Below are 15,306 nucleotides of genomic sequence, written 5' to 3'. Positions count from 1 at the left end.
TAATCTAAATATATATTATACTGCTATTCTTACTCATTTCCTGTTCATTCTCTTCTACAAGGCTGAGACCAAGAAAATATTCTCATACACTAAATACAGCACTAAATAAACACAGTCCAGTCTTTTATAAATGATGCATTAAAATGTCTTAAGAAGTCCTAAAAGATTATTAAAGGACTATGTCAATCTAAGGATAAAAATATTTTGTTTCAAGTATTTCACTCATACTGACAAGCAATTTGCATCAAATTAGAATCCGAGTAAGAAGCTAGTCCTTGAGTCTCAGAAGCATACCTTTCTTAAGGAAATTCAATTGTCTTAAAGACTCTAGGTTTTGAACATCCCTTAATGATAGTCTAATGTCTTGGAGACCCAAAGCCATTAAAAAGTAATGAAATCCCAGCCAATTCTATAGTCTGTACAAGTTCTTCAGGGAAAAAAGAACAGATGACTTACATGATTCTTCGCCTGTTTCCTCTGCTCTATGAAGCAGAGTCAAACCAAGATAGAACATGGGCCTTAGAAGTCAGGTGATTCTTTGCTCTGGTCCTGACTACATCAAGTTAGGAAAGTCAACAGATCTGTGCATCATGTTTCCCCACCTATAAAAACAGGGACAATACCATATACCCTCTATCTCCTTATAGGGATCTTTTGAGGATTAATAAAATGAAGCCTATAACAACAGTAAAGTGCTTTGCAATCATTTCCAGAGGGGGTAGGGTGGGGAGAATATACAAAAGGTATTGCCAAAATACAAGGCATTTTTCACTGCTTTCCTGAAACACTAAAAAACAGTCAAATTTAGCCTAATTTTCTAAAATTGTGGTACCAAACAATGAACATTTCCCTCTGCTCAGAGGGGTAGGGGAGGAAAGGAGGGAAAAGATAAATTCCTTTCCAAATATGTGCCTATTTTTAAACTTAAGGGAAAGGAGGAAACAGGCAGCAAGGCCTGAGGCTACAAGGAGCCTGGGATCTGACACTTTTTATCTGTGGTGCCTGCAAGGAAAGGAAACATTTTAATACACTTTTTAAAAAATATATACACTTTTATTCCAGCAAGCAAAAATTCAGCTTGTTAATAAATAAAATGATATTGTCAGCCTTAAATTATGAGCCAACAGGTACACAATTATCCTTAAATTTCTACTATCCTGCAGTACTACCCTGGCCAAGAATAACAGAGTTCTAATACTTAACATAGTGACAGCCTATCAGTTAGAAAGAATTCCAAAAAAAAAAAAGAATTCCAAGTTATAAACAAGTAAACTTAACAGTGTTATTTATGCTTCAAAAGTATTTTTGCCTTACAAAGAGATTGATACAGAATTCTTTGCAAATTTTCGCTCCTTCAGTGCATTTAAAGACATACAGAAAAATACTTGGTAGAAAATCAAGACATTAAAGCCAGGTATTAGGCTGATGCTGTCAACTGAAGACTATTAAGAAAGGAAATTCACAGTCCCTGAAATCATACTAAATCAACTAAAAAGGAGTATGCTTTTCAAAACTTTGATAGTTCCTCAGAGATATGCATTTTTCATAAGTTTGTTAAGTTTTGAATTTAACTTTCATATTCATCCTTAGAATACTGGGGCTTAGTTCAAGGAAAGTCTTTCTGCTTTATAAAAAGAAACAGAATAAATATAAAACGATTTTACTAGCATGAAAAGCAAGTCAACTAAGGCAGAGCAGTTTTTTTCAAACACACAGTTACTCATCAGTTTGCTGGAGGTGCTGCCTTCTTGTAATTCTCCTCACAGAGGCATAAAAATACAAGTAATGTATATGTGTATCTGTGTACTTGGAGTATCCACCAATTTACAGCATCTTATGTGTTAGTCGCTCAGTTGTGTCCGACTCTTTTGCGACTTTATGGACTGTAGCCCACCAGGCTCCTCTGTCCACGGAATTCTCCAGGCCAAGAATACTGGAGTGGGGAGCCACTCCCTTCTCTGGGGGATCTTCCTGACCAGGGAATGAACCCGTGTCTCCTGCACTGCAAGCAGATTCTTTACTGTCTGAACCACCAGGGAAGCCCCAGAAGCATCTTAAGTCATTACAAATACTTTTAGGCCAGTCGATATTTTTCCCCCTGCCATGTCTTAGGCAATAGCTTTCCTGCACCTTAACAACAGATGAGGTGAGGCAGCAAATATAACGGCTACTAAAGTGGTGGGTTATTTTAACTACAACAACCCTCAAAACATACAACAGGATTCAAGGCCAGAATTATTACGTTTATTTTACAGAGAGAGGGGAAATTCTGACCAAGAAGTGTAATGTGCTCAAGATCACTTGGCAAGTCAGTGGCTATAGGTAGTATTAGAACACAGGTCTCCCAGGGATCCTAGTCTACTGTATCCATGGGTAAAACTGTAAACTGTAGAAACAAAGAAAATTTCTTCGAATAAACATTTATACAAATGAATACTTTGTATGTGTGACTAAATGTATCCAACTGAGGTGATACTGATGGATGAAAATAATTTTAATAACCTAAAATATTTGTAGTCAATACACAATTTTGTTTATAGAAAATTTATAGCTCTAATATCAAAGATGTCATAAGGACACACCTAAGTTAAATGACTATGTCACAAATCATACTTATAGTAATGCTTTACAATGCTGGAGATACTCTATTTTGTTTTGTCAGACAAGTACTTCATAGAACTTGCACACTTACCTTAAAGCAGGTAACACAAAACACTTAGCATTTCAAATAGCCTTGCAAAGTGCCACCTCCCCACAGATCTAGGATAAAATAATTTATGCTAGGCAATAATGACCACAGATTTCACATATGTCTAAGTCTATATACTTTCTAATGGGCAGACCAGCATGAAAGAAATTAATGGATCATTCTCTTTAAATTTAGAAACCAATTTTTTAAAACTCACATAAATCAGTATCAAATTGTGAGCTTTATGCTTACAACACAGAAAATAATTCTAAAATTAAAATCAGTCTAAAAATTAAAATTGCTGTATATATCTTTAATCAAAGTGAAGCAATGGATTACCTAATACAGTGCCATTGCTAGCATGCAAAAATTGTCAAGAAATTGTACAACTCAAAGAAAATTAACTAAATTGTGTATACAGAACCCAATCCTTTTAAATTTATTGAAATAGCTAATAAAAACCCTAAGAATATAAAGGACACTAATAAAAACACTGAATTTACATCTAAAAGGCTCTGCAGATTTTACTTTATAGGTAATACTTTGCAATAGAAATAAAAAACAGGACGCTTAATTCTGTTTAGTCTAATTTCAAGCCGTATTATAAAATGTTAACAAATATATAGTTCACTGCAATGTTATTTAACTGGCACGGTCCCAAGAAAGCAGTTATTGTTCTACACTTATAAATGTCACATGACTAATGTCATGTTTCAGTCAGCTGACTGTATTGTTCCATATTAATAAATAAAAAATACACTCATTTTTAAAAATGCTCGAATTTCAATGTTACTTTTTTCCCTTCTAACTAAAGAGTAAACCACATAATCCTGGCAGGAACCTCACAAATTATTTACTTCTCTGTCATTTCTAAAATACCATACTGAGTTAAACCTTTCAGGGCTACATAGCAAGATGACATGCCTGCTCAGTTTTGATCTCTAACAGGCTATTGCCTCAGTGTAACTGACTTCAACAGAACCAGTGATTAACAATACAATTTTCACTAATGTAACAGAATAATTATGTGGGTTCCATGTTTCGATGTAAACCAGACATGTCGAGGAAAATGCCCACCTATCTACATGCATTTGTTGGATCTGCAGAACTTACATAAAACAAATTATAAAATTAAACAAATGTCACTACAATTCATAACCAATACTTCCTTAAGTGAAGTACAACTAATAAAACTGTTACTTGTATCCTTTTGATTCCCATAAAAGTGGCTTCAAAGCAAGGAACTACCAAACTTTCAGACAGCATTCCGCTGCCTCAGCTGTGATGAACTGTTTTTCTAATTCTGCATTTCAAAAAAAAAAAAAAAAAATCAAAAACACAAAGGTCTTCACGTAGTTTAAAAGTATCATCAAACTAACAATGAAAAGATAAAAAATATCCGAACTCACCTTTATTTCCTTGCCCTTTAGGTCTCTGTGTAGCAAGATGAAAGGTGTAGTAATAAGAAGGAAAAAACAGGGGGGGAAGAGAGGAAAAGTGTGTTAACCCGAGACGTTACCAGAGACAAGTTATTTTAAACAATCCGCGTAGGAGTGAAACCCACCACATCCTCCATCGCCACCCATCTCCCCACAATCCCGGTCCTGAAACCTCCCACCCGCCACTCGGAAGCCGTCTCCCCGGGCTCGCTCGCTCTCAGCCCCGCGTCTGCCGCCTTCGGGACGCGGCCGAAGGCCCCGGAGCGCAGTCCTGCCCGCACCTTCCGCGGCCCCGCGGCCGCCCGCCCGGGCCGCAGGCTCCGGGGCCACAGCGCACGCCCCAGCCCGGGCTGCGAGACCGCAGCAACTTGCGCCCCGGGCACCGTTACGGGCCGGGCAGCGGCGGCGATAGGGAGGAGCCGAAGCCCCAAGCGAGGGTGGAGCTCCGCGGCTCGGGCCTTCGCCAAGCCTGCGGCCTCTGCTCCCTCACCTGATCCACGCTAGTGGCTGACATTCTTCACCGCAACCCGAGAGCTGCTGCTGCTGCTGCTGCTACCGCCGCCGCCGCCGCCGCCTGGGCCTCTCCCTGTGCACTCACAGCAGTTGGCTGCCGCCCTCGACCGAGAGGCTCTTCCTGCCGCCGCCGCTCGCTGAGAAGCCAGAAAGACGGCCTCGCGCTCGGGAGTTGGTGGAAGGGGCTCGTCTCTTCCGCTTGCACGCTCCTCTTCCCCTCTAGCTCTTCGCTTCTCGGGTCCACAATGGCGGACAGACTCCCTGGTCTCACTTCCGCTCCGAGCCTCCCTGACCTTCCGCTCTCCACTCTGACGTCCGCGCTCACCTCGCTCTTCCTCCCCCACCCTCCCGCCGCCGACCTTGGCTCCGCCCCCGCCTTGCTACGTCATCGGAGACGGGCCCGCCCGGTCGGCCCCTTGGCGCAGGCGCCGCGGTGGGAGCGCGCGAGAGGGACTGCGAGCGCCAACTTCCAGCGGCGCGTCTGTGCCTTCCTTCTGTCCGGCTCTGAGGCCGCTGGGCGCGCGTCGGGGGTCGGCATCCGGGAGTGGGTCGGGAGTCAGACTCCGGCGCATTCTGAACAGGAAGTTAGCCTGGGAGGCTGGCGGAGTTGCCCGGGCTTCTAGAGCTGGGCCGGCGCGAAGTGAGGGTTGGCAGGTAGGAACGCCGCAGCCGAGCCGAGGCCACCCCCAAAGCCGAGGTCGGCGGAGGGCAGTCAGCCGCCCCCGGGACCGAGTTGCTGGCCCGGCCGGGAGCCAGCATATGCAGCGCTAGTGGCTGTGTTAGAGTTCTGGGCGCCGACACTTAACAGCACATAGCGGGTGCCCCGGCGAATATTCGTTCTTGCCAAACCCCAGGAGCATGGCAGGAATAACATATTCTGCCGTTCCCTCCGAGTTCAGACCGTGCCCTCCCCTGCCGAAGATTTTGATGAATGAATTAAGTTCCTTTGGGAAAGGTAAGCATAGTTGCAGAACGCTTTTTCAATCCTAAAAGGACAGATGTTTCAAGGTTCAAGAGAAACCGAGAAAGTTACTCTTTTGCAAAACCAAAGGAACTGATTTGCAACATTTTGAATGTTTGGTTAAAATTACGTCTTTGCATTAAAGGCAAAAACTCCTTGCCTCACCCGTGTGAATGTTGACTGTATATAAAGGAATAACTTAAATGGCCAAATCCTTACCTCAAAACCGTCGGATAAGAGATTAACTTTGTGTTTAACAATGCAACAATATTTTAGAAGCACTGAATGAAGTGAAGTGAAGTCGCTCAGTCGTGTCCAACCAGGCTCCTCTGTCCATGGGATTTTCCAGGCAAGAATACTGGAGTGGGCTGCCATTTCCTTCTCCAGGGGATCTTCCCAACCCAGGGATCGAACCCAAGTCTCCTGCGTTGCAGACAGACGCTTTACCGTCTGAGCCACTACAGCTAAAAAACTGGCCCATTAAAAAGGGGCCATTAAATACAGTAGAAAATAAAAAATCAATTCATATCTCAGGCCATGACTGATCACATATATACATTCTCACAGCTAAACAAAGTGTGTTATTATTATGATAAGAAAAACAGTTATAAAGCGGAGAGAGGAAACATTTTGGGGTGATGAGTATATTCATTATCTTGAATTTGGTGATGGTTTCGTGGGTGTTTATACACGTCAAAACTTACGCAATCATATACTTGAAATATGTGCGTTTTATTTTATGTCAATTATATCTGCATTAAGATGTTAAAAAAAAGAAAAAAAAGATTTCATGTATACTTGTTTAGTATATTCTTCATGTATACTTGTTTAGGCCACCTTCTAGCCCCAAAAGATTCTAAACCATACTCTCCCACTTGAGTGACTTGGGAGCAAAGCAGGGTGACCAGCTCAACAAAGCATTGCAAATACTCTTTTGTCCCCTCCCTTCCCCACCACAGCCTCTGACGCCTGGCGTGAACTTACAGAAGCACTGAATGATAGAGGTGAATCCTATCTTGAGAGTCCAGTGTTTCATACAAATCGCCAAGAGGCGTTTTTAGGTCAGCTCAGCTTCCCTTGGGAAGGTATGTTTTTGACACATTCTGATTGACCATGTGCTCAGTTTAAAGATCAGAAAGAGGATGGATAGTGAGAGACAAATTGTAATGAACCTTGTATGTGTAGTAATTGCCCAGATTCACTTCGTACCCAGCAGCATTTAAACTATTTGAATTTTTCCCAGTATTTAAGACAATTTCTAAGGCTTTTTGTTATCTTTAAGTAACATAGTATAAAGGAACCAAGCACGGAAAATTCAATTTGAGGGTTGATTAATGCATTTTAAGGGACGATATCCTTAAATATCCTTAAGGTGAAAGCAATCTCTGAGGAGAACACTGAACCCCCTCCCCGCCGCACCCCCCCAATTAAAACCTGCTTTGAAACAGAAAGGTCAACAACTTTGTTTCCTTCTCATGTGTGCGCCTGCTCAATCACTAAGTCGTGTCCGACCATCTAGGAACCCACTGACAGTAGCCCACTAGGCTCCTCTGTCCGTGGAATTTTCCAGGCAAAGAAATTTATAGTGGCAAGAAAAAGCAGAAAACAAGTGGCCCTAAGGTTTCCCTAAAGCGGTGTATTCCAGAGTGTTTCCCTAGGCTAATAGCATCTCTGGGAAACTTAAATGAAAATTCTTGGTACCCACCATATATACTAGGTCAGAAACTCTAGGGTGGGGAACTTCTTTATTTTGAAATAACTGTAGATTAACAGAAGTGTTGCAAAGAATTTCTATGTATCCTTTACCCAGCTTCCCCTAATAGACACCTATTACTTAACCAGTTACTACATTTATCTAAACCAGGAAATTGACATTGTTATAGTTCTGTTAGCTACAGACCACCTGGATTTCCCATTTTTTTCACTAATATTCTTTTTCTTCGTTATCTCCCCCCAGTTTGTGAGTTTCTTGGTCTAGTCTCATGGCCTTGACACTTTTTTGAAGAGTATAGGGCAGATGTTTTTAGAATGAATCTCAAATTGAGTTCTGATGTTTTCTCACAATAGGTGGGGGTTGGTGGCTTAGCGATAAAGAATCCACCTGCTAATGCAGGAGACATGGGTTTGATCCCTGGGCCTGAAGAGTCCCTGGAGAAGGAAATGGCAACCCACTCCAGTATTCTTGCCTGGAAAAACTCATGGACAGAGGAGCCTGGCTGGCTACAGTCCATGGGGTCACAAAAGAGTTGGACACGACTTAGTGACCTAACAACAAGGTTGGGGTTATGGATTTAGGGAAACGATACTACAAGTGCAGTGCCTTCCTTATGTCATTATATCAGGGCTTGTGATATCAGTATGACTTGTCACTGATCATGTTAATCCTGGTTATTTGGGCTAAAGCTGTGTCTTCCAGGTTTTCCATGGCAAAATTAGTATTTTCCACTTTCCATACTCTAGTCTTGTGAGGTGAGTCGTTACATCCAGTCCATACTCAAGGAGAAGGGAATTAAAGCTCCCCTCCTGGAGTATTTGGAATTCCTGTGCAGGGAAGATCTGACCTTTCTCCCGTATTTCTATCACTAGGGACTCATGGATATTTGTCCAGTGCTTTCATAATTAATTTAGTTGCTCAAATTGTTCCAGTCTTTGGCCCCTGGGAGATCAGATTGATTTCTGTGTGCTTTTGCCTTACCTCTGTCCTCTTTTTTTTTTTTTTCCCCCAAGCACTTCACTTTGGAGCGTAAGTATTTCATTCATTCATTGTAATGTTTACTACAAGGAAATTTACTGTGACAAGGAAATGGCAAAAGAAAACATCAACTAGCCCTAAAGTCTCCCTAAAGCATATCAAAGTATGATCCTGGGATAAAAGCATCAGTGGTACCTGGGAGTTTGTTACAAATGCCAGTTCTCCAGGGTGCCACCCCATAGTTAGAAAATCAGACACTGGAGATGGGTCCCAGCAAATTGTATTTTATCAAGCTCAGGTGATTGTGAGGCACACTAAGTTTTAGAACCACTGCACTTAAGTTTCCTCAAAGATCCAGGTCAAAAACCTACCCAAAGAACCCATAAATTCTGTTAGCAGCCTTAGTGAGAGTTTCTGAAGCACTTCTAGTTGCTTTAAAAATAAAGCAGACAAGACATGGACAGCTGTTTCACCAAAGAGGGTATACAGATGGCAATTAAGCATTTGAAAAGATGTTCAGTGTCTTTTACCATTAAAAAAAATGCAAATTAAAATCACAGTGAGAGATAACTGCACATCTATCAGAATGACTAAAAAAGGCCACCAAATGCTTGCAAAGTTGTAGTGGAGAACTGCATCACCCTTACATCACTGGTGGGGCTGTAACTAGTACAATCCTTATGGAAAACAGTTTAACAGTTTCTTATAAAGCTAAGCGTGTGATCGTCAATGATAGTTACATTCTTGAGCACCTACCCCAAAGAAATGAAAACTTGTGGTTGACTAAATAATGGCTTTGCTATATTTTGACTAAATCTAGTCCCCAGAATTTGTGAATATGATACCTTACTTGGCAAAAGGGTCTTTGTAGTTGTGATTAAGTTAGCGATGTTAAGATGAAAAGATTATTTTGGTTGATTCAAGTGGGTCCAATAAAATCAGAAGGGCCCTTGTAAGAGAGAGGTGACAGTCCATGGGATCACAAAAGAGTTGGATATGAGTTAGCAACAAAACAAGGAGCACCAGAGTTAGAAGATCTTGTGATGTTGGAAGCAGCACTTGGAATGTAGCTATGAGCATAGAAATGCTGGCCAGCTCCAGAAAGAGAAGGCCAAGATCAGATGCACCCCTGGAGCTTCCAGAAGGAACTCAAAATTCTGATCTCCATAACTGCAAAATAATACATTTGAGGGATTTTTAGATTAAGCTTGAAGAAATTGGGGCTTCCCAGGTGGCTCAGTGGCAAAGAATCCACCTGCCAATGCAGGAGACACGGTTTCAATCCCTGGGTCTAGGTGATCCCATGGAGGAGGAAATGGCAACCCACTCCAGTATTCTTGCCTGGGAAATCCCACGGACAGGGGAGCCTGGTGGGCTACAGTTCATGGGTCGCGAAGAGTTGGACACGACTGAACACAATTTGTTACAGCCACAATAGAAAATAATGCATTTCTGTGTTCATGCAAACATCTATACACATATTTTTATAGCAGCTTCATTTATAATAGCCAAAAACTAGAAAAAACCTAAGTATCTTTCAGTGGATGAATGGGAAAACATTCTGTGCTACATCCATACCTGGAATACTAGTCAGTAATAAAAGGGAGAGAAAAAAAAAGCTGATATAGAAAACAACTTGAATCTTGGGATGGGTGAAAAAAGCCAGTCTTGAAAGCTTATATACTGTGTGATTCCATATATATATGTTGTTCAGTCGCTCAGTCATGTCCAACTCTTTGTGACCCCATGGACTGCAGCACACCAAGCCTCCCAGTCCTTCACTATCTCCTGGAGTTTGCTCAAACTCATGTCCATTGAGTCGATGATGCTATATATATATTTAATAGTCTTGAAATGACAAATTATAGAAATACAGATTAGTGGTTCCCTGAGGGTTAAGGCAGAGAAGGCAATGGCACCCCACTTCAGTACTCTTGCCTGGAAAATCCCATGGATGGAGGAGCCTAGTAGGCTGCAGTCCATAGGGTCACGAAGAGTCGGACACGACTGAGCGACTTCCCTTTCACTTTTCACTTTCATGCATTGGAGAAGGAAATGGCAACCCACTCCAGTACTCTTGCCTGGAGAATCCCAGGGACGGGGGAGCCTGGTGGGCTGCTGCCGTCTATGCGGTCGCACAGAGTCAGGACACAACTGAAGCGACTTAGCAGCAGCAGCAGCAGCAGAGGGTTAAGGAAGATTTGACGACCAAAGGGAAGTGGGTACAGTTGTGAAAAATCAACAGGAGGGATAGTCCTGGTGATGGAAAGTTCTGTCTTGACTGAGAGATGTCATTCTCCTAGTTGTGACATTGCTCTATAGTTCTGCAAGACGTTCCCAGTGGAGGGACCTGAGTAGAGAGCGTACTGTGTCTTCTGGATTATCTCTTACAGTGTGTGTGAAGGTACACTTATAACAAGATAAAAAGTGTGATTTTAAATAAGGAATCACACTTTTCAAAATGATAAAGCAAACATGGAAAAAATGGCATACCTCTTATTAAATGAGATAATGTGTAAAGAGTACTGTTTATTTTTGAAGACTAAAGATATGGCAAACTGGCTTACTATTCAATGAAAAGAGAGGATCTATTCAATATGGTTCCCATCTTTCAATTTACTCTGTGTAAGAAGACAGAAGAAATCAATCAAAATGTGCACTCAGTATCAATTTACATGGTTATTTCCTTCTTTGTAATTTTCTGCTTTCTAGATTTTCTACTCTTATAATTTTAAAACATTAACAAGAATTTACTTATAAAATAGTTGTTAAGGATGAGCTGAGTCTGCTTAGAGAGGATTTTTCCCACTCTTGATATGTGATCACTTTCAATGTTTAATCAAATTTCTCATCTCCCATCATTGATATCTAATCACCCTAGCCTGCCATTCAGTAAGAAAGCTCTTGAAATAAGTTTGGAAAAACTTCTCCCTATGCTTGATGTCTTCTCTTAGTAATTTTCCATGCACAACCCCCACCCCTCTCTCGCACACATAACCTGTTGTCTGTAAAGCCCAAGTTGTCCTTAATGAGAGCTGAACTCATCTCTCCTATTTCAATAGTTTTGACACTTTACCACAAAGTTTTCTTTAACAAGTTTTTTCTTTAACAAAGTTTCTTAAACAAAGTTTTCCTTACCATTAAAAAAAAATAGTTAAGGATGAAATGTTACATGTCTTGAGATTTGTATTTAATCCAGCTAGAGAGAAAGAAAGAGGAAACTGACTGGATCAGCTGTTATTGAGCCTGGGTCATAGGTCTGTTTATTATGGTCTCTCTTACACAGTTGAAATTTTCCATGATGAAAATTTAAAAGAAAAATTACCTTATTTTTGCTGTTGTTGCAGTCAGTTCTCATCAGTCTCGATGCGAGACCTGTTGCTCAGTCATGTCCAACTCTTTGTGACCCCATGGACTGTAGCCCACCAGGCTCCTCTGTTCATGGGATTTCCCAGGCAAGAATACTGGAGTGGGTTGCCATGTCCTATTCCAGGGCATCTTCCTGACCCAGGGATCGAACCCGCATCTCCTGAGGCTCCTGTACTGGCAGCCAGATTCTTTACCACTGAGCCATCTAAGGAAGCCCCATCATTCTAGATAGTTGGGTTCTATAAAATCTCTGGGAGACCGAATCAGCAAATACTGAGCCATCTCTCTGGGGGAATCACAGGGTTAAGTTCCTGGCAAGCCTCTCATCCCAGCATGTTTTTCAATCAGAACATAACCTTGTTTTGTTTATGTTTTTGCTTTAAGGACACTTTATTTCATATATATTCTTGATTCATTAACGTTGAACTCTGGGCCAAGAGCAATGGAACTCATGCCCGAACAGAGCTTACCTAAAGCATGTGTTTTCTCCATAGGGCACGTCACAGCCTTCTTGCACTTGTGGACACCAGATAGCATTTCAGCACTACATGTGGGGGGCATTTTAAACAGAGAAATCAGCAACAGAACACATAAAAATGTGATAATTGGCATTTGATATAGACTATGAAAATGATGTAGATATATAGTATGAGTTGGAGAAGGAAATGGTAACCCACTCTGGTATTCTTGCCTGGAGAATTCCATGGCCAGAGGAGCCTGGCAGGCTACAAACCATGGGTCTCAAAAACTTAGACGTGACTGGGTGACTAACACACACATACAGTATGAGAGCTGAAACAAGGCAGTGTGTGGCCATCAGTTCAGTTCAGTTCATTCGCTCAGTTGTGTCCGACTCTTTGCAACCCCATGAATCGCAGCACGCCAGGCCTCCCTGTCCATCACCAACTCCCGGAGTTCACCCAGACTCACATCCATCGAGTCAGTGATGCCATCCAGCCATCTCATCCTCTGTCATCCCCTTCTCCTCCTGCCCCCAATCCCTCCCGGCATCAGAGTCTTTTCCAACGAGTCAGCTCTTCGCATGAGGTGGCCAAAGTACTGGAGTTTTCAGCTTTAGCATCATTCCTTCCAAAGAAATCCGAGGGCTGATCTCCTTAAGAATGGACTGGGTGGATCTCGTTGCAGTCCAAGGGACTCTCAAGAGTCTTCTCCAACACCACAGTTCAAAAGCATCAATTCTTGGCGCTCAGCTTTCTTCACAGTCCAACTCTCACATCCATACATGACCACAGGAAAAACCATAGCCTTGACTAGATGAACCTTTGTTGGCAAAGTAATGTCTCTGCTTTTGAATATGCTATCTAGGTTGGTCATAACTTTCCTTCCAAGGAGTAAGCGTCTTTTAATTTCATGGCTGCAGTCACCATCTGCAGTGATTTTTGAGCCCCCCAAAATAAAGTTTGACACTGTTTCCACTGTTTCCCCATCTATTTCCCAAGAAGTGATGGAACCGGACGCCATGATCTTTGTTTTCTGAATGTTGAGCTTTAAGCCAACTTTTTCACTCTCCACTTTCACTTTCATCAAGAGGCTTTTGAGTTCCTCTTCCCTTTCTGCCATAAGGGTGGTGTCATCTGCATATCTGAGGTTATTGATATTTCTCCCAGCAATCTTGATTCCAGCTTGTGTTTCTTCCAGTCCAGCGTTTCTCAAGAGGTACTCTGCATATAAGTTAAATAAGCAGGGTGACAATATACAGCCTTGACATACTCCTTTTCCTATTTGGAACCAGTCTGTTGTTCCATGTCCAGTTCTAACCGTTGCTTCCTGACCTGCATACAGATTTCTCAAGAGGCAGGTCGGGTGGTTTGGTATTCCCATCTCTTTCAAAATTTTCCACAGTTGATTGTGATCCACACAGTCAAAGGCTTTGGCATAGTCAATAAAGCAGAAATAGATGTTTTCTGGAACTCTCTTGCTTTTTCCATGATCCAGCAGATGTTGGCAATTTGATCTCTGGTTCCTCTGCCTTTTCTAAAACCAGCTTGAACATCAGGAAGTTCACAGTTCATGTATTGCTGAAGCCTGGCTTGGAGAATTTTGAGCATTACTTTACTAGCATGTGAGATGAGTGCAATTGTGCAGTAGTTTGAGCATTCTTTGGCATTGCCTTTCTTTGGGATTGGAATGAAAACTGACCTTCTCCAGTCCTGTGGCCACTGCTGAATTTTCCAAATTTGCTGGCACATTGAGTGCAGCACTTTCACAGCATCATCTTTCAGGATTTGAAATAGCTCAACTGGAATTCCATCACCTCCACTAGCTTTGTTCATAGTGATGCTTTCTATGGCCCACTTGACTTCACATTCCAGGATGTCTGGCTCTAGGTCAGTGATCATGCCATCGTGATTATCTGGGTCGTGAAGCTCTTTTTTGTACAGTTCTTCTGTGTATTCTTGCCATCTCTTCTTAATATCTTCTGCTTTTGTTAGGTCCATACCATTTCTGTCCTTTATCGAGCCCATCTTTGCATGAAATGTTCCCTTGGTATCTCTAATTTTCTTGAAGAGATCTCTAGTCTTTCCCATTCTGTTGCTTTCCTCTATTTCTTTGCATTGATCACTGAAGAAGGCTTTCTTATCTCTTCTTGCTATTCTTTGGAACTCTGCATTCAGATGTTTATATCTTTCCTTTTCTCCTTTGTTTTTCGCTTCTCTTCTTTTCACAGCTATTTGTAAGGTCTCCCCAGACAGCCATTTTGCTTTTTTGTATTTCTTTTCTAGGGGAATGGTCTTGATCCCTGTCTCCTGTACAATGTCACGGACCTCATTCCGTAGTTCATCAGGCACTCTATCAGATCTAGTCCCTTAAATCTATTTCTCACTTCCACTGTATAATCATAAGGGATTTGATTTAGGTCATACCTGAATGGTCTAGTGGTTTTCCCTACTTTCTTCAATTTGAGTCTGAATTTGGCAATAAGGAGTTCATGGTCTGAGCCAGAGTCAGTTCCTGGTCTTGTTTTTGCTGACTGTATAGAGCTTCTCCATCTTTGGCTGCAAAGAATATAATCAATCTGATTTCGGCGTTGACCATCTGGTGATGTCCATGTGTAGAATCTTCTCTTGTGTTATTGGAAGAGGGTGTTTGTTATGACCAGTGCATTTTCTTGGCAAAACCATATCAGACCTCAATTAAGACTTGCACCTCCTTCAGCAACTCAGATTTTTCCCCTAGTCTGCCCTTGTATATCTCTACCATCACTAAAGTGTTTGAATATTGATTTGAGGGTTATAAATAAATTTTAAGAAGTATATTTGCAAATATAGAATTTATGAATAACAAAGTGATAGCATAGTGATTAACACAATGTAACTTATAAGTGTTCCTTTCTCTTTTTGTAGGTACAGACTGAGATGCTGAATTACTCAATAAAATTTTATATGAGTCCTGTGGTTCTCATATAAATGAGTTATGTTAGTGAAATATATCAGACAGTAATGTGCAGGTGGGGCTTCTCTGGCAACTCAGTGGTAAAAAATCTGCCTGCAATTTAGGAGATGCGGGTTTGATCCCTGGGTCAGGAAATGGCACCTCACTCCAGTATTCTTGCCTGGAGAACCCGGTGAACAGAGGAGTCTGGTGGGCTACAGTCCCTGGGGTCACAAAAATCTGACATGAT

At 41.7% G+C, this 15,306-nt stretch overlaps 1 protein-coding gene across 20 annotated transcripts in view; it reads right to left on the bottom strand.

Annotated features, from left to right (window-relative positions):
* The window catches only part of YTHDF3 (YTH N6-methyladenosine RNA binding protein F3), a 33,802-nt gene extending 28,791 nt beyond the window's left edge, over window positions 1–5,011 (bottom strand). For 8 of the 20 annotated variants that reach the window (XR_008702158.1, XM_055546090.1, XM_055546091.1 and 5 more), the window contains exons 1-3: window positions 4,619–4,730; window positions 4,099–4,123; window positions 457–602 (exon numbers count right to left, since the gene is read on the bottom strand). Coding sequence is in view for 15 of the 20 variants with exons in the window: in XM_055546090.1 (XP_055402065.1) it covers window positions 457–514 (58 nt within the window). In the remaining 5 variants the exon portion in view is untranslated. Of the gene's footprint in view, window positions 1–456; window positions 603–2,692; window positions 2,761–3,889; window positions 3,993–4,098; window positions 4,124–4,618 lie in introns of all 20 variants that reach the window. The other 12 variants (XM_055546105.1, XM_055546106.1, XM_055546099.1 and 9 more) reach the window with 10 other exon arrangements.
* Window positions 5,012–15,306: the final 10,295 nt, after the last annotated feature.

The sequence above is a fragment of the Bubalus kerabau genome, chromosome 14 (assembly GCF_029407905.1).
Source record: "Bubalus kerabau isolate K-KA32 ecotype Philippines breed swamp buffalo chromosome 14, PCC_UOA_SB_1v2, whole genome shotgun sequence".
NCBI lineage: Eukaryota > Metazoa > Chordata > Mammalia > Artiodactyla > Bovidae > Bubalus > Bubalus kerabau.
The sequence above is the reverse complement of the archived record's forward strand: the minus strand, read 5'-3'. Positions and strand labels throughout refer to the sequence as shown.